This window comes from Eupeodes corollae, chromosome 2 (assembly GCF_945859685.1).
Source record: "Eupeodes corollae chromosome 2, idEupCoro1.1, whole genome shotgun sequence".
NCBI lineage: Eukaryota > Metazoa > Arthropoda > Insecta > Diptera > Syrphidae > Eupeodes > Eupeodes corollae.
This window is the reverse complement of record NC_079148.1, coordinates 3209646-3229645: the sequence shown is the minus strand read 5'-3', so window position 1 is coordinate 3229645 and position 20000 is coordinate 3209646. Positions and strand designations below refer to the sequence as shown.

Here is a 20000-nt window from a genome sequence, read left to right as displayed (position 1 = left end):
AAATCAAAAGAAAATTTCACCAGAAAATGACAAAATGGTTCAAATTAAATTTATTGTTCTTATAACGAATTTGTCGTCTAAACAAGGTTTTAAGATTTTGAAACTTTTAAAAGAAGGATTTTCTAAATGTTTTTAAAATAACAACATTAACTCAATATCTATTTTTGTTCTCATAATATTTTAGTCAAAAACTGTTGATAATCTATTTTAGTTGTTTGTGTTAATTTTCGTGTTTTCTTAAAAAAGTTTTCAACTGGAGTTTTAATAAAAATTAACATAAAGTTATGAACAATATTTTACATATCTTAAAAATAGTTTGATTTCAATACATAACTGTTTTTGTTTACTAATTTTTTAATTCGAAAACTACGTTTATCCGAGGTGATAAATAATTGATTTTATTTTAAATTATACCAATTTGGTATCACGTGACAATATACAAGACCTGTTTTACAAAAGTCTAAAAGAAATGCTTAACCATTTTTAGTTAGTTTGGTTTTTGTAACGAATCTATTGCCTAAACAATTCTACTATATTAAGTTTTGGAAATATATTAAAAAATATAAGAATAATGTTGAATCGATTATTTTAAAAACTAGAGCAAATAGTTAAAATTACAATTTGGATTCGAAATCAGCTATACAAATAAAGTCCAAAACGTATTTTCCAAAACTATTATATTATTATCAAATCAAGTTTTTCTGGAAACTTCATATAGATAAAAATAAAGACTCAAAACTAATGAGTATTTTCAGAAACTAAGTTACTTTAAAAACCCCTTAGCTCTACGTGACCCATCCATCTAAATCATTAGACTTTTATCCGTATCGTTTCATCTCAGCGGTGGTGTTGTTTTCTGTGTTTATAGCGGACCCGGAGCCTGGGTAGGCAAAGTCCTTGAATACCTCAAAGTAACGTCTGTCGATGGTGGACGTTTAACCCGAGACGTCGGTGTTATAAGTTCTTTCTTAATGACAGCATTTACTTCGTTTTACTCTGGTAAACCCATTTTTTCCGCATCTACCTCAATACTTACATCACGTTGAGCTCTTCCGATTATGTCATCAACATAACAGACCTTTGAAAGTTTGTGAATCTAGTGTTGACGTGGGAGCTTGGCACTATTCTTTCAATAAATTACGATGTTACAGAAATCGCATGACTGCGAATCACCTTGTCTAAAGCCTTTTTTGACATCGAAAAGTTCTGTTAAGTTGTTTCCAACCATTATGGATAGGAATCTCCATCGTTATCCTGCACAAATCGACGAACTTGGCAGGGATGCCAAAACTATGCGGCCACTATGTCATATGCGGCCTTGAAATCGATGAAGAGATGGTGCTTATCGATTTGATGTTACTGGGTTTTATTCCAGGGTCTGTCATTATGTAAATATTTGATCGACTGTGGACTTCCTAGTCTAACACTTCACTCATAAGGACCTATTAGGTTGTTTACGATGGGCCTTAGACGTTCTCATATTACGACAGAGAAGATTTTGTAAGAGATGTTAAGTAGACTGATGCCTCTATAGTTGGTACAGTTAGGAGGTTCTTCTTTTTTCAGTATCGGGTTCGTCTTCTTAACACTCAACAATAGACGATTTTGTTCAAAGTTAATTTCCAGAGCTCTCAAAACCTTAATAAACAAAACCTATAGACAACATTCATTAAATGTTGTAGTTAAAAAAAAAACACTCAATATAATAATTTCCAATGCTCTCAATCAAATGACGCAGAGTGTGCTTTGATACTTTATTATAAATATCATATGAACCATGAGTATTCTAAAATGCCAAAAAAGTTGAAGACGGAGTTAAGTTGTTTTTCATCTTAATATCATAATAAATCCATATTCTAAAAATTATTATAAGTATGAGTTATAAGGTACTTAACACACAATCTTTATTTTGTGTTCCCTTTGCTAGGAGAGTGAAACTTTATCAAGACTGGAATAATTTATTAATTTTATTATACAAAAATATGAGTTAAAAAGTCGGATGCCTTGAATACTTGCATAAGATATACCAAAATACTGCGCTGAGACGTTATAGCTTCCTTCTAAATTGTTAACTAGAGAAAGTTTTTCGTATTTTTTGTTTATTTCTTATGAATTTTCTAGGTGAACGTATTAAAGACCACCTTTTGGGTTTCATTCATAAAGAAAAGTGGTGAATTTTGATCTACCCAATAGGGGTTTATTAGGTAGATTAAAGTGCCTTATGCTTTAATTTAAATGCTGTAAGTTGAATTTAGAAAACATAGTTTAAATACAAATATTATAAATATAGGAATAAGAGTTGGGGAATATGCATTACCGCAGTGCTAATTGAATTTTTACCTTATTTTGTATTCAATTTTTTCCTTTTACTTGAACATTATTTTAATTTATTCCAGACACGTCCTTTCATTCCTAATTTTAACCTAAATATTCAATTACCTATCCTCCAAGGAGAGAAAAAATCAAAAAGCACTCATTCCCGATTGTATATTGGGTCCTGATGCGGGCTTGAGATTGGGGCGGGTGCCATTATACTTGTTTTTTTAAGAAAATTGAGGAAGTGAGGAGGGAGGCTCGATGGTAATTACCTAAATCCAATTAGAGAATTTCCTTCTTACGAGTTTCCTTTTATTTCCTTTTTTATGTTTTCAATACCAAGAGGGCTTGAAAAGATGTTAAATACTCACCGTTTTGAATGTATCACCTTGCATTTATGAAATTGTAAGTATTTGTTTTTCAAATCAAGTCAAGTAGGAAGGAAGGTTATGCTTGTACAGATCCTTAGTCTCACCTGTATCAAATTATTTTTTCAACTATGTTCATTCGGTTGAATTCACTTCTTTTGCATGTTTGGGTGTATTTTCGTCATCGTGTTAATAAAGACAAAAATAATGTAATTGTCGTTGAAAAAAACGCGTGATTTCTAAAATTAAAAAAAAGATATAATCAAAACCATTAAACCAGATGGACTGATAAAAAGCCATTTTGTGAAGCGTCCTATTTTCCGAACATAAGTATCCTTTTCAATTAGGATTCCCTACAATTAAGCCCGTTCAGTAATACTAGTTATTAATTTAGGAACATTTTTGTATGTGTACTGTTCAACGACTGACGACAATTATACATACAAAGTTGCAAAATTAATTAGGTTTTTAGCTTTAATTAATATTGAAATGAGAAATTACACGATATTAGGTTCTATGAACGATTTTCATAGAATTGGAGACAAACAAAATAGTACCTAGATAATAATGTACAAGTGGGATTTTACCCAAATGACTCTTTTAGCTTTAAATTGTAGGGTTGGAAAAAGGCGGCCCATGAATATAAAATGATGCAATTAATGCTAAGTGAGTTTTAAAAATAGATATAATTTTTCGAATAATACTTTTTGTATTATTTTTCCTCCTATAGAGGTTGTTTAGTTTGATTTTTAACGTAGGTGGATTGCGTGGATCCCAGAGTAACAAGGTCCCCAGAATAGTTTTTATCTATCAAGAACTATTTATTTGCTGTTTTACATAAGAATAAGATAACGTACCCGAGAGCTTATTCCAAAGTTATGCTTGTTTTACATGACATTTCTCTGTAACTGTAGTTTAATTCGAAACACCATTCCTTCGAATTTGAAAAATAATTAAATTAAATCCCAATTGCATTTATTATAAGAGTATTGGTAGAAAATCGGAAATTTGGTGCTTGACAACTCCATTTTAGGTGCTATTTATACATTTGAGTTTTTGAAATTATTCCATTTGCTTTCTGTCCCAGAAACAATCCAAAACATTTGGAAAGATTTAAGTTCTCCTGAATTTGAATCTCTCACATTAAATATTTTTTTTTAATTATGCGCCTATTTAAATGTAAAAGATCAAACGAAAACAGGTGATTTAAATGCAAAGTTGTACGATGATTTTGAAAAGTACAAATCTTCTTTATTTAAATTATATTAGTATCCTACTAAGTTACTTTAAATTCTCATTAGTTATGAGAAATATCTTGAATTTAAGGCTTTCTTGGGCTTACAAAATACGAATTTCAATTTTGACTACCTCCCAAATCCAATTCAAACACATTATGTCTAGATTGATTATATATATGTAAGTTTTAAGAAATGATTGAAGATGTCAGTGCATATCATATTTTTCATCTTTAATCGACCTTAAATATTATTTAATTTGGGACAAACAAAAGAAGAAAGGTTCAATTTTTGTAAAAGCTTAGAAACCCCAATATGACGAATTTTGGCTTCAATGTATTTTGCTAAATAAATGCAAAATTGGTAAAAAACAGGTACTTCTAACAATTTATTTCATAATGTATTATACAAAAGAAACACAATTCTAAAGAGCCCCTAAAATGGATATTTTCTAAGAACGTATTCCCCCATAACATAAGTACATAATTATACATTTCAAAAACAACGACAGTGGCCTAAAAAGTGATGGTGTTACTTATTAAGCTTTTTAAAAAGTAAAATATTCAGTGTGGAATTACATTTACATGTACAGAAGAATCAAAAACCGTGTAGAATTTAATGGTTCGAAAATTCAATGCTGTCTCCTGTAGTTTAAGCGAAACCCACCCCGATGCCGCTATCGGCTAGTCAACTTTCAGTACTCGGTATATGTGTATTACAGATCACCGCTTTTGGAATGATCACATATTCGATTCACATATTCGCAGGTGCCCCTAAAACAAGTTTAAGTATCTTGGACAGGATCCAAAAAAAAGCTTCGAAAATGATAGGCAATCGAACTATAACCGAAACAATTACGTCACTTGAACCCCGCCGCTATGTTTTATGCCTTTCGTTGTTCTACCGATATTTCTTTAAACAGTGTTCTATCGAATTAGCCAGTTGCATTCCCCCCCTAAAACAATTCAGCCGTAATACTCGTATTTCTAGGAATGCACATCAGTTTAACCTTGAGCTCAATTTCATACGTTCTGTCAAGTATAGAGATTTTTTTAACTGCACATCGAGAATGTGAAATGCTCTATCCAGCTCTGTCTGTCCCTATCATTTTAATATTCAAAACTTCAGGACCAAAGTGCATCGATATCTCCTTTTTAATCCTTCCCTAGTTTCCTATAGCTCGCAGTATGTTTAAACCTGAAACATGTTAAGGGTAATAATAACCCCTTGAGTGCCTGTTTCATTATAAAAAAAGTACATATATTTTTTTGTATTTAAGCCCGAACTAAAATTTGTTTAAATTAAATATTTTGATCAGTTAAACATTTTTCAAAAATGTACCTTATAAAGTACCTAACCTAATTCCTGTTTTAAATTTAGTTCAACAATACCATAAGTGGCATAAGTTCTGTCAGAAAACTCCATTTGCCTATAAAAAATGTTATCTTATAGGTTTTTAAACGTTAACATTAGGAAGCATTTGATAAATGTGAATTATTTTCAGTTTTGTTTCCGTTAACATGGGGAGAGGGGCTACAGAAAATAGAATCGCAATAATTGCTTCACGTAATGAGATCTAGTGTATTTTCATGTTTTAAAAACTACTAGAAACCCCAATAATTTTGATTATTGGACTTTCCGTGTATCGATTTAAGAGAAAATGACAGAATTTAAAAAATGTTTCCTGTAGAAGAACAAGTACAAATAAAATCCTTTTGAAAGAAAAAGATAATGTCCAGATAATTGAATATATTCATTAGATCCATTTCTATGGTTTTTAGGGACCATACGTATATAAAAAAAGGCTGGGATGCGACCCACACTGATAACTTCCCATCCCGTCTGTCGATTTGTCTTGCTTAAAAGTTTTCCACATGTACTCGTATCAATTCTTACCAAACTTGAGTACTATTTTTTGTAGATTTTATTTTGTATGAAAAAAACGGACTGTTGTATTTTTATATAAAAATTACTGAATATCGAAAACAATATTTTCTGTAAAATAAAATAAGTTTGAAGCCAATATTTTTAATTTTTGAAAAGCTACAACAACAAAATGATAACAACAATATTTTTTAAAAAGATAAAAGTAGTTTAAAGCCAATATCTACAAATTTGGAAAAGATATTTGAGTCGAAAATCAATTTCACTAACTTTTATCAATTTTTTTTTAGGTTTTTATTTTTTGTAAGAAAACTGTAAATTCGATTTTTCCCAACATTTTTCAGAATGTTGAAAACAATATTTCTTAAAAGATAAAATAATTTTGAAGACTAAATTTCAAGTTTTTGAAAAGATATTTGAATCGGTATTCAATTTTTACCAACTTTGAGTAATATTTTTTTGCATTTTTATTTTTTGTAAAACAAACTGTCAATTCGATTTTTCTCAACATTTTATCAGATGTCAAAAACATTATTCTTCGTTGAACAAAATTGTTTTGGAGATGAATATATTATATAAAATTTAAACGTTTTTGGTTCGTAAATATTTAGAGTTAACCAAAATGTTCACCTTTTTTTCAAACTGCTATGGTAAAAAACCACCCACGCAATTTTCTTGAGAGCCCTTTCTGCATCTTTCTGCCTTATTATATGTATAACAAAATTTATTTGAAATCGATATCTCTTCTGGTTCTTGAGCTATGGACGACGAAAAAAAACGTTGCGAACGTATACGTACACACGCACGCATAGACATCTTTCTAAAAATATTTTATTTTGACTCTAGAGACCTTGAAACGTCGAGAAACGTCAAAATTTTCAATTTGACAAATCGGACCCATTACAATAACTTCCTATGGGAAGTTAATAAATGGAGACAAGCCAACTTAAATGCACCGTGGTGTCAATTGGATCTCAAAAAGTCCATATCTGGATTCTTTGGATTATATCTTGTTCTCAGAATTGAAAAGCCCTAACAGGAAATTTTAAACTCTTAAGAAGTAGCCAAAGCAGTGTCACAAATATCAACAAGAACATAGGTCAATACGTTTAAGGGTTCGCATTAAAACTCAGGATAGTCATTAATTAAAAAAAAATATTATGGTTAAAAAAAAGCCTGCAGCCCACTCTGTCATTCTTCCCATTCTTGCTCGTAAGTCAATAAAGTTTTAAAAAATATCGATAACAACATTTTAAGCAAAATAAAACAAGTTTGAAGTCAATATCTTTCTTTTTTCTTAAGTCATAAACTATCTGTTATCAGTTTTTAGTTGTTTTTGAGGATTTTCGACTCCAAGTTTACAACAATATTTTCCATTTGATAAAATAAGTTCAACTTCAATATGTGTTTTTGTTCAAGAGATATTTTTAGTACAAATTTTTGAAAGTGTTTATTACTAAGGGAGAATTCGAAACTAATCGTATTGCGTCAATCGATATGTCAACCCTTATAATTTAAATTATTTACAAATTATATACAAATAAAATTTGTATTTTAGTGTGACTAACTGAAGACTCTACCGAGAACACAATATGAATCGGAATTCCAAGTCTATTCCAATCGCGCCGCACAAATTCTTCAAACTTCATCCAGGAGCGAGTCTTATGAGCCACAAAGCTTAAACTGTTCAGTTGTATAAGTAAACATTTCATCTATAGATAAAGCGGTTTGTCTGTTTAAAACAACTAAACACTTTGATATAATTTTAAAAGTATTCACAAAATTTAAAATTTGGAAAACTTTCATAATAGTTTAAATTATTTTAATAAGATCTTTTCTGAGAGAAAATTCAAATATATATTTTTTTAAGGAAGCCACTTTGAATAGAGAAAGTCAATTTGATATTATATTATGTATGTATATTCTGAAAAGAAAAATGGAATTTTTATTTTCTTCACACGAACTAAAGTTTCTTTTAAATTCCTGAAACTCTTCTTCAATTCGAGTTAAATTTTCGTTTTGAAGCACATAAAAGTGCTTTTTTTTGTTAAAATTGGTTATATATTAAATATAAAATCTCCAAAAGATCGGTCTATTAAAAAAAATTGGAACTCGGTTGAGTTCGTACCAGGGTTGTTGCGGATGTACAAATTTTGACATCCGCGGAAGCGGAAGCGGATGCGGATTTTTTAAGACTCACATCCGCGGATGCGAATGCGGATGCGGATTTTAGAATTTATTACATAAAAACAATTTTAAGTCCGTAAATAAAGGAAAATTGTATTGATTATTATCTTTGCGTTTAATAATTAAATTTAAAAATGGGTGAGTTACATATATTTAATAAAAAACGAGATTGCAGCCTTCTTAGACTGTAATCTATTTCTTAGTGGATCTTATATTAATCCAGATCCGCTAAATAGTTGTTCGCTGAGAATACTGGCTGGTGGAAGTGGTAAATACCTCAGTGCAACTTTAGAGAGCCTTTTAAAGTCTGTTTGATGGACTTTCCACCAATCAAGTGGATTATTATCCAACTTTAGTCTTCTTTTATTTCGGTTACATGCTAACTCCCTTCGGAGAAGTGCTTCGTGACTAGCGTTATCAGATTCTCCTTCACTTTCATCTTCAGTTGATGAATTTAGCATCATTTCCATATCGCTTCTGAAGCAAGCCTTTGTTTTATGTTTATAAAAAAATATCATTCCTGCATCTTATTTCTTTTTTTTAAAGATTTTCATTGTTGGCGCTCTCAAATAAAAGAAAATCTTTTGGGTGTTTTGACTTCAAGTGGTTTTTCAACGAAGAAGTCGTGCGTCCTTTTCGTGAGAATATTTTTTGACATATTTTGGATTCGGACTTGTCACGATCATTTTTATTTAAATTAAAATAGATCCAGATGCTGCTTTTTGTTGGTGGTGGCATTTATGTTCTGTATTTGTATCACTTTTTCACTTAATATATAAAAATAAACTGTGTCTTCTGGCCACTTAGCAAGAGCTTTTATATCCTCAAATCTATGACTATTGCAAATGACTTGTTGTTGCTTTTGTCTTCGCCCATTTGGGACTGAGATTTTTTAATTTAAAATTTTTGCTAAGGGTGAAAGGGTCGTTTTTATGGATCATGGTATAGTATGCCGTGCTGGTTTTATTTTTTGAATTTGAAAAAAAAAACGTTAAAAACATCCGCAACAAACTCCGCATCAGTTTATGCGGATGCGGATGCGGATGCTGATGTTGGAATTATTGTGAATAATCCGCAATTGCGAATGCGAATATTCGCAACATCCCTAGTTCGTAGGTACACATTTTTTCATCATGTTCTCGGCGTTAGAACTCTGATTTAGATCTCAGTCTGAAATAAAACTTCGATTTATTAGAACGTTTTTAATTCTTTGAACGATTCAATGATCAGGTAAAATTGTTTTATCAAATTTGAAGTCACCGAATTATATTGAAAATACAGAATAAACTTCTAAACAACATTGGTTCACAGAAAAATAAAAATGAAAATTAATTTGAAACGAAACTGAAATCAAAGACAAAATTGTTTACCGCTAAACTAAAACATCCTACCAGGTGCTATGAAAGTAGTTTATTTTTTGATAGAACTTTGTTTTTTTTAAAACGAGATTAAAGAACCATTTCAAAGTTGGCTGATCTTAATAAATTGAAGAAATCTATTTTTTGAGGTGAATTTGCTTCGGGAGCTCTAAGCACTTATTTAAGAATGATTTTCAATAACATAAATGTCCTAAAAACAGCTGAAGTCACACTTTCTTTAAACTAATGGCTAATTGAAAAGCATAAATAAAAGTTTCATATCAATTAATTTTATGTAAAAGCTTTAAATCTCTCGAGAATTGAAGTGAGAAGAGATTCTGTCTCCAGTTTTAAATTTATGTATATTCCTTTTTGATCAAATTTTTTTCAAAAGGTTCACGCCTTTGTTTAGAATAAGTAGACTGAAATTGTTGAAAAATAGAATTAATTAAACTGTTAGACGATGCCTTGCTGGCCAACATTGTTCTAAAAAAAATTGAATAACTAAAATAGGCCTTGAAATCGCCTTTGCTAGACACACCCGGCCTTGGGGTGCATATTTTAATTGCTCATTCAAAACTCAAAACTTAAAGAACTCGCTATTAAGGACTGTTTAGCAATACGAGAAAGCTAACATAGTTAGCCTCAATAATTATTTCAGAATCTTTAAATGGTATTCCTTCCTAGTGCCGTAGACTCTAGCGCACATTTGATCTTCGTATGGGATTCTAAGCATCAAAGCAAAAGATTAATCACGATTCGATCTGACCAGAAAAGAGTTTGTTTTTCAAAGAAAAAGTGTTAAGCTTCCGTTGTTAAGAGCCAATAACTAACTGAACCCCCAAAAATGCTTTCATAAAGGCTTACAACGCACTTATTCAAAAGAAGAAAATGTATGCATTAACTAAAACTACAACAACAAATTGCCTACATATTCCTGGGTTTCTACTCTCATTGCCAAAGCCATTACATTTGTTATTAGTTGTTTAGAGACTGCTAAGCCTCTAAATAAGATTTCATCCTTTATCTAATCTACTGGTCACGTTTCGAATTCCTTCATATATGGCTGCAATCAATAAAACATATTTAACGTCTTAAGCCTGGGTTGGTGCTTCAGTATGTTACTGAAGCCCCTTCGAAAGTTTTCAAAACAGAGCTTTGAACATTAAATAATCACTTAAGCTTTTTTAAAACAGCCAGCTCCATTCCTCCATCAGTTCCAGTAACTTAAAACCAAGGCACGAACACTTACGTCCGTCCTCACAATTTCATCTGTCACCGAATAGCAACTTTCACCTTTAAGAACTCGCAAGAAGAAAAACCCAACTTAACCCGTTGTTAAAAAGACTGTTCTACCGTTATTTCGTTTATATTATATTTTATATTCTATACTTTCATGAGTTCTCCTAACTTCTATTCACAAACAAAAAGAAAGAAAACAAAACACAAAAGACTACAAGAGTCCTTGCATTTCGTTCATAAATTGCATATAAGCATCGTCCTTGGTGGCACCTTTGTTAATCTCTGAAATTGGCTTTGGCTCCTGTGTGTATTGCTTAATCTTGGCTTGAGGCCTCATTTTATCTTCGCGCTTAACCCTCAAAGCAGATGGAACGAAGCGAGTCACATCGGCACTCAGATTCCTGAAAAGCAAAACAGTTACGATATCGGAAAGCAAATGATTTGAATTTGTTTGTTTACCTAATTTGAGGTTTGGCCGTGATTATCGTCACTCCTTTAGTATCCTTGTGTGGCTGGTTCTTGTTGTTGTGCATCATGCGTGGGGGCATTCCGGGTGGAGGCCCTGGTGGCATACGGATGTTCATCCGCGGCATTCCACCCATACCAGGTCTTCCTCCGGGCGGAGGTCCAGGTGGCATGCGCATGCCAAAGTTCGGAGGAATTCCCGGACGTAGCGGCGGAGGTCGAAACATCATTGGCGGAGGTAGACCAGCTGGCGGAGGTAGTGGTGGGCCTCCGGGTAGGGCCAACGGAGGAGCTGGCACACTGGGTGCGGAAATAGTTGGAGGCAACGGAATAGCGACATGAGGAATCTCTGGTGATTCGTCATCGGACTTCGAGCGACTTGTATCACTATCTTCATCGGAACTTTCGTCGGACTCATCGGTGTCGTCTTTGGTGTCGCTTTCGCTGCCTTTGCGGCCGGCTGCGCGTTCTTTCTCCTTCTTCTTGTGGACATTCTCCATTTCCTTCATGAATTCGTCAATATTTTGACCAGAAATGGCCAGCATCCGTTGTTGCAGGGCATTCGGTTTGGGGATATCTTCTCCGTCCTTGCCTTTGGTTGGATCTGTGCCGGAGACTGTTCTTGGTCTCTTGATGGGATCCCTCAGAAGTGGCTCGTCGTTCTCCGCATCGGTGTCCAGATCTGAAAACTCATGTAAATCAGGCGGTGGACCCGGAGGTACTCCAGGCGGGTCGAGTTTTTTCGAATCTGCGAGTTTTTCCTCAGGTTTTGATGGCTATGATAATGGAATAGGATGAGCTAAATGACAAGGAGAATTTAGTGTCTGGGCCTTACCATATCATTTGGTTTGCGAAGAACTCCTGGTGGAGCACCAGGTGCAAATGGTGGTAGAGACAAGGAGGCAGGTGGCGGCGGAAATCGATTAGGAGGACCAGGAAATGACACAACTAATCCTGGCGTTGCATTTACCTATGGATAGAGTTAAAGTTGTTCAAATAAAAGGCCTCAGAATTGATAACCACATTTAAAGCTACAAAGTCGCACTCACCTGAGCCGGAAGAGGAATCTCATCGATTTGGACGCTCTGAGCGTGCTTCACGCTCTCGTAGTACTGCTGTTTCTTCAGGCGCTTCTTTTCATAGTCCACTTCTTTTCGCTTCAGCTCTGCCCAATGTTCTGGATCATCGGTGTGCTACAAAACAGAACTAACATAAAAATATTCTCCTAAATGGGATTATCTCCCCTCACTTACGTATAGACGCATGACACGATCAAAGGTTTCCTTAAGCTTTTTCCGCTTGTCTCGCAGGACCTTTTCATTCAATGGAGATGGCTGCATCACATTGTACTCTGTGTACACATCCCAAAAAGAGATTGAAAAGAGTCAATTGGATTTCTCTGGATTGATGAGAAGAATGACCAACTTACCCATTTCGTCAATTTTCTCCATTTCCTCTAGGATCTGACCGGGATCTTTGTTTTTGAGGACAGCTGCCCGGACCATTTGTCGTTGGCGTTTGTTCTTCTTCAATTCCTTTTTACGGGCTTCCTTTCCTAGAGAAGTTGTTAAGTTCATGTTAGAGAACTGAATTTTAATAGGTTTTGATATAACTTACTGGCTTGATCTGTGGGATTCATGTATTTACCACTTTTAGTGGTATTTATCGAGCGGCGACCCATATTTGAGAGAGAAAAATTAAAGTTTTAATTCAAATTCAAGAAATATAAAATTTTGCGTCCTCAGGCACGACGACGATAGTAACAATTTTATTTTATTTTTTGACAATTGAGTTGGGATGACAGTTGGAATGTCAAAATTGATTTTCTTTCCTTGCACAGGGTTGTAGCTGAGGGAGACCAAGCTCCATTCATTCAGTTCAACTCACGGTAGAAAAAACTGAGCACGATTTTAATTAGTGAGTTTGGAAAAACTCTTATGACTGAATCACAAACACGCTTCAGCTTCGACTTCGTCTGCGTTACGGTGGGACTGCTTCGAGATTGCTTTGAATGACATTTCTATTATTTCATCCCTGCAAAGAGCAAATATTTTGTTTGTTGACATTTTTGTTCAGCTGTTGAGCTGTCAGACAAAGCAAATGTTCAGATAATTGAACTTGAGCTTCCGTTTAGAGTAACATTACGTTACATTACGTTCTTTTTCCTACGATTGTCAAATAAAACGTGAGGTCGAAGCTTAATTGTGATAGCATGCATTGAATTCCTATGGCTGAACTCGTAAACGTCAGGTGAAGCCGAAGCTGAATCATGTTTGTGATTCAGCCATTATTGCCTAACCATTAATAAATCGCTAAACGTGAGTTAATTTGCGTGTAAACTAATAACCAAAATAAACACGTCTTTTACTAATTAGCCTTCTATTACAATGGGCCTTACCAATAATCAAATTTAGTGACGACTTAAATATTTAAGTGGACTCTAAATATTGAACCATACCAATAATCAATTTAATAGTGAGCTTAACGCTAAACGTCACTCCAAATTTTAGAGTAGAGAAATTCGTGTTTTACTTCGTGATTAAGTGTAAACGTCATGTTTGTGCTGTCATTCTGACAGCTGGTAGCAAAACAAATTGTTCGTATGTTTCTTTTATCTGTTGCAGTGAAACCGTTTTCTATGACAGTGGAGAGTAAATTCAATGATGGAAAAACACTCAAAGCTAAATTTGGAGCTTGGCAGAGCATTCAGGAAATGTTCAATGCCACTGGCTATTGCTTTACAGCCAATCAAATAAGAGAGCAATGGAATCGGCTAAAAAAGAACCTTCTGAGATCAACATTGAAATATCTGCAATGTCGTCAGTGGACTTCCAATTATATAATGCGGAATTTGATAGCGATGCGATTCACTCATAGGAAATGTAAATTTATTTGAATTTTTTGTTTGGATTCGGATACGTATCTGTTAGCATCCCGAACGTGGGGAATGTCATTTCGACAGCGGCTGTCTGTTTGGCAACAATTGTAGTAGACAATGTAATAGAGCACAGTTTAGTTAAAGACGTGTTTAATTTGGTTATTGGTTAACACACAAATAAACTTGTAAACTAAAGTTTAACGTGGATTTTATCAAAACGCTTGTTTAGTCAATAATTATTGGTAAGGCCCAAATTCTACTACATTCTCGGTCAAAAAGACAGCATTGAATTGTCAATAGTAAAATTTGCAAACATAAATAAAACAAAAATATTTGATTAAAATTAAATTATACAATATTTAAATTAAAACTATTGAGAGTTCAAAATAATAAATGGTTCGAAATTTTTGAGAGAAAAAACAGGATCAAAATAAATTTTTGAGTAACAATTACTTATTATTGACTTGTTAAAAAAGGCTGGCAATCAAATTCTCCGGTATCTTCAACAAAATCCAGAGCGGAAATTTCAGCAATTTCATAAACGATTTCAGAACGTTCCTTACAAGGTTTTTCAACAACGGTCAAACTCTGAGATCGATTGGCTTAAATTGGTAAGCGCATCCTGTTTGAAACGGATCCATCGGTCTCTTACTTGTTTCGGCGTTGCCAAACTTTTAGCTTATAATCTATACAATGCGCTGCTTCGACTTGTAGCTCCTTCATTGCCATCGTACAATTAGACTTGTAGCTCCTTCATTTTCATCGTCCAATTTGACGATCTGCTCCGTTTTAAATTTTGTTTTTCAGCCATTCCTTAAATGATGGATATTTATTAGAACATAATCACAATTATATATTAAAACAAGTATTATTCGAATTAAAAAAATAAATTTGGTGGCGCAACAGTCCGTTTGATAACTAGTTATGTTCTTCCTAGTGACTGACAACTCTCAATAATTCCTGTGTGCCAGTACTGTTGTCAGAGATGGAAAAGACCTACAGTTTTACTCGACTTAATTTTTTTATAAAATATTGCCTGGTTGCCTATTGAATGGTTAGTGTAAAAAAAATCAAAATCTTTTGAAGTTGAATGTAAAGTCCTTCAACTCAATTGAACTGTATGAGGACAAGTTGGTTGATTTGCTGTCAAAACAGCGTCAGTCGAATTTTTGAATTTAAATGCTATTTGAAAAATAAAAAGGACCGAATATCGGAATAAAATGAAGAAAAACCAGGCATGGGATCTATTTTAAGAGAAGTATAAAGAAATTGACCCTGACGGTACCATGGCCATAATTAAAAAAAAAATAACTAACATCAGAACGTGCTACCGTCGGTAGCTGAGAAAAGTAGCCGATTCCCTAAAATCTGAAGATGTAGGAGAAGATGTTTATATTACAGCGTTATGGTATTTTTACGAGTTGGATTTTCTTCGAGACCAAGAAGAGGCTTCCAAAAGCGTCTCAATAGTAGATTTCGATGTTGAAGCGTTAAAGGTAAATATTTGTAAGTTAAGCATTGTTTTCAAATTCACATTTGTTTTATGAAATTCGGCCTAAATGCAGCAACAATCCGAAACAAGTCTTGAGTCGATGAACAAAATTGACGATGAAGATGACGCAATTATCCATGCAAAGTCATGTGCATGTTCCTTCAGGAAACTTGATCCTGAGCAAAGGCTTTATGCAAAAACAACTAACATTGCATTCTATTGTATCACCATCAATGCCATCGTCATCAAGAACTACAAAAAGCCACAGACATTATCTACACTTTTGTTTAACAGGAAATTGCGGTCTTACATAAATTTCATTGCGTTTTTAAGTTCAACAAGAAATATAAGTTCAGATTTCATTCTCTGTTTTAATCAGAGATGAGCAAATTTATTGCGAACTCAGTTTGCTGAACAAGACAACTTACAGTTCGTAAGTTCTTTGGTGTGTTGTACCAATGAAACACAAGATGTAATAAATTACAAATTAAAATATTTATTTTTCGGAATATAACAAAAACTGAACCACTCTGGACATCGAAGTTTTATTGAATGTCTATAATTATAAAATCGGCAGCTGCAGTCTGAGACAAAATCGTTGGTCACAATATTTGAATTTTGCTTTCAACCGATTGCAGAGCCTCCTGTGAGTGAGCGGTGACTTTGAGTTTAGTCATCAGAGTTGTCACATAGATGTCAGGACCGCCACATCACTCCCCCTCTAGTACCGAAGGGACGATAGAATTTATGTGTCAAATACAAATTGAACTTTTTGTTGTTTATCAAATTTTGTTTTGTGTTGAGAAAATTTCTTTAAGATTGGAAGATATTTTGTTGAATTATTAGATGGTGGTTCCATTCGTGTTTGATGACCAATACTTGATGATGATGGTGTTTGTTGTTCTTCTCTGGCGCAGTTTTCGGGAAAAATGTGTGCTGGTTTTAAACGTTCTGTCGAGATATTTAAAATTCTTCCATTTGCGTTGATAGTGAAGAGACGGTCATTGATTCGTTTTAAAACTGGATGAGGGCCAGTGTATGGTTGTTCGAGTGGCTTCTTCACCGCATCGCATCGAAGGAAAACGTGTGAACATTTTTGAAGATCAGGTGGGATGAATAACTTCAAGTTCGTATGGTGATTTGATGTCGCAGATGCACGAAACTTGCGCATGACTTCACGATGCTTTTGGACGAATACCTGTGGGTCAGAAACAATGTCTTGGTCAACGAAAAACTCACCAGGAATCGTCAGATTCGTTCCGTAAAGCATTTCGGCTGCGGACGCTTTGATGTCTTCTTTGTACGTTGTTCGAAGACCTATTAACACTGTTGGAAGCGCTTGTATCCAGTTGGTTTCCTCATGGCACATGAGCGCGGACTTCAAGGAACGATGCCATCGTTCGACTAGTCCGTTTGAGGCAGGATGGTAAGGTGAAGTTCGTATCCTCGTTGTTCCAATCATCTTCATCAGTGCTGAGAAGAGGGCCGACTCAAATTGGGTGCCTTGGTCGGTTGTGATAGTAGTTGGTGAACCAAATCGAGCAACCCAATGGTTGTAGAACGCTGTTGCGACTGTCTCTGCACTCATGTCCTGTAGGGGTATGGCTTCCGGCCATCTGCTGAATCGGTCGATCATCGTTAGGCAGTATCGGTTTCCTTGGCACAGTGGAAGAACAATCAGGTCGATGTGTACGTGTGTGAAACGTTGGTCTGGAACGTTGATTGACTCAGGTGAAAGCTTAGTGTGTCGGCTCACTTTCGATCGTTGGCATTGGATGCAAGTGCGAGACCATTCCAGTGCATCTTTTTTTATGTTCGGCCAAATGTACTTTTCTCTGAGTTGTTGACTGGTTGATCTTCCGCTGGGATGAGACAAGTTGTGTATGGATTCGAAAGCTTTTCGACGCAGAGTGGATGGTATGTAGGGTCGAATTGCGTTGTCCGAAATGTCACAGTAGATTTTAACACCAGGTTCCAAGGTCAATTTGGTCAGTTTGAGGGAAGTGTTCCCAAACCTTAGAAGTTCGCGTAGTTCGGGGTCGAGCAGTTGTGAAAGATGCAATTCCCGTTGATCGAACTGCGAAGGCATTGATATGGCATTCACTCGTGATAACGCATCAGCTACGGTATTGTCTTGTCCGGGGAGGTAAATTATATCGGTAGTGAACTGTGATATAAAATCCAATTGTCTCAATCGACGTTGAGGAGCTTTGTCTGAGCGTTGTTGAAAAGCGTAGGTTAATGGCTTGTGATCAGTCTGCACTACGAAGCGACGACCATCCAGTATGTGCTTGAAGAATTGTATAGCAAGGTAGACGGCAAGTAACTCCCGATCATAAGTACTATACCGAGTCTGAGCACTTGAAAGCTTCGAGGAAAAGAATCCAATGGGTTTGTTCTGGTCGGAATCTTTTTGCTCTAGCTTGGCACCGATTGCGGTGTCTGAAGCATCCGTTGTGAGTACCAGTGATGCATTTTGGTTGAGGTGTGAAAGCAGAGTTGTCTCTTTGATGCTGTTTTTGCACTCTTGGAAAGCCTTTTCAGCAAGAGGGTTCCAAGGAACAGGCCGTTTGTCGTTCTTCTTTGAATCCTTTATGAGTCCATTCAATGGTGCTTGCATGTGGGCGCAGTTTGGTATGTAGCGACGATAATAATTAATGATTCCCAGGAAGCGACGTAGTTCGGCTATGGTGTTTGGCTTTGGATAGTTGGAAATGGCGTCAATTCGATCTTCTGGTGGCTTGCAACCAAATTTGTTGATGGTGTGTCCAAGATATATGACCTCAGACTTCGCAAATTGGCATTTTGATATGTTTATTACCAAACCATACTCTTGGAGACGTTGCAAGACTTGACTGACGTGCTGTTTGTGCTCTTCTTCTGAGTTTGAGGCGATCAGAATATCGTCTATGTAACAGAAAACGAAGTCCAAGTTGCGAAGAACCATATCCATAAACCTTTGGAATGTTTGAGTCGCATTCTTCAGTCCAAATGGCATTACCACAAACTCAAACAATCCAAAAGGAGTTGTGATCGCTGTCTTTTCGATATCTTCAGGTGCCATTGGAATCTGGTAGTACGCCTTGTCCATGTCCAAAATTGAGAAAAAAGATTTGTTGTGCAGATTTTCGGTGAAGTCCATGATGTGTGGTATCGGGTATCTATCGGGCTGAGTTTGTGCATTTAAGCGGCGATAATCACCACAACATCTCCATCCGCCGGTTTTCTTCTCTACGAGATGGATGGGACTAGCCCAAGGACTACTGGATACGCGACAATATCCTTTTTTTACGAAGTTCTCAATGTCGGTTTTGGCCTGTTTCAACTTTTCTCCAGAGAGTCGTCTCGGACGTTCGGCGTTTGGCTGACCTGTGGTTGTTATATGGTGTTGCATCGTAGTGGCCTTCGGTTTGGAACTGTTATTGTTGGCAAGGATGAATTGGTTCACCAGACTAATGTAGGTATCAGGTCCATTAATGGAAAGTAGTCTGGTGACGTCGGTCGACTCAATTCTCCCAAGCGCCGTCAGTGTTGTTGTCCTGTCGATGATGCGTTTAGCCTTAAGATCGATCAAGAGGCCATAGTGTGCCAGTAAATCTGCTCCAATGATTGCTGTTTTGACGTCTGCAATTATGAAGGGCCAAGTGATGGCTCTCCGAAGACCGATGTTGAGCGTGAGGGTTTTGTTGCCGTAAGTATGTATTGGCGAGTTGTTAGCCACGAGAAGTGTTGTTTCTCCTCTCTGGTTTGAGCAATCATTGGAGCGAGGCAAAACGCATATTGTGGAGCCAGAGTCGAGCAAGAACTTTTGATGGGTTTCCTTATCAAAAATGAAAAGGCGGCTTTCCTTGCAAATCTGTGGGCTGTTGTCAACCGCCTTGGGTGACAACAGACTTGCTAGTTTTTTTGGGGGAAACTGCAAGGTTTGTCACACCTCCTCGCTTCTTCGCCGTACTTACTGTGGTAGAAGCATACTCCTTTTGACGAGGCCTTCCTGTCTCTAGAAAACGATCTGGTTCTAGACTTGCCTCTAGATCTATTTCGGTCGGCTTTTAGGCTTTGTACCATCGTAGTCAAGTTAGCCAACGTAGCTTCCACCTCAGTCAGGCGTTGGTCAAGAGTTAAGTTGTTTTGGCACTCATCGACATTCGCAGCGAAAACCTGGTTTGATGTTGTTGCTGACATGTTGTCCATTATCTTGTCTGCTATCTCTGATAAGGTGACGAGGTCAATGTTTAGGTTGGCAGACAAAATTCCACGGACATGATTTGGCATCCTCGACATCCAAATTGTGGAGAGCATGTCATCGGGCACATTTTCTCCTGCCAGCCTTCTCATCTCTCTCAAGAGACTTGACGGACGCTTGTCGCCGAGTTCGAGTGACGTCATTAGTTTGTTCAGTTGCCGCTCTTTGGACTCAGTAAACCGCGCAATCAGTTGTCTCTTAAAAGCCAGATATTTGTCGACGGCTGGTGGTGTCTGCACCAGATCTGAAACCTCATTTAAAATCTCAGGGTCCAGGGCAGCGATGATAGCATTGAATTTGCTGTTATCTGAAGAGATCCTATTGTTGTG

At 35.8% G+C, this 20000-nt stretch overlaps 1 protein-coding gene across 1 annotated transcript; it reads right to left on the bottom strand.

Moving 5' to 3' along the window:
- Window positions 1–10704: 10704 nt before the first annotated feature.
- LOC129945509 (WW domain-binding protein 11) lies at window positions 10705–12833 on the bottom strand. Its single transcript, XM_056055295.1, has 7 exons — window positions 12673–12833; window positions 12485–12610; window positions 12309–12406; window positions 12105–12248; window positions 11891–12025; window positions 11050–11831; window positions 10705–10991 (listed from the first exon to the last, which is right to left on the bottom strand). Exons 1-7 carry the CDS (start codon window positions 12734–12736, stop codon window positions 10802–10804), a joined length of 1539 nt encoding a protein of 512 aa, XP_055911270.1. The 5' UTR covers window positions 12737–12833; the 3' UTR covers window positions 10705–10801.
- Window positions 12834–20000: the final 7167 nt, after the last annotated feature.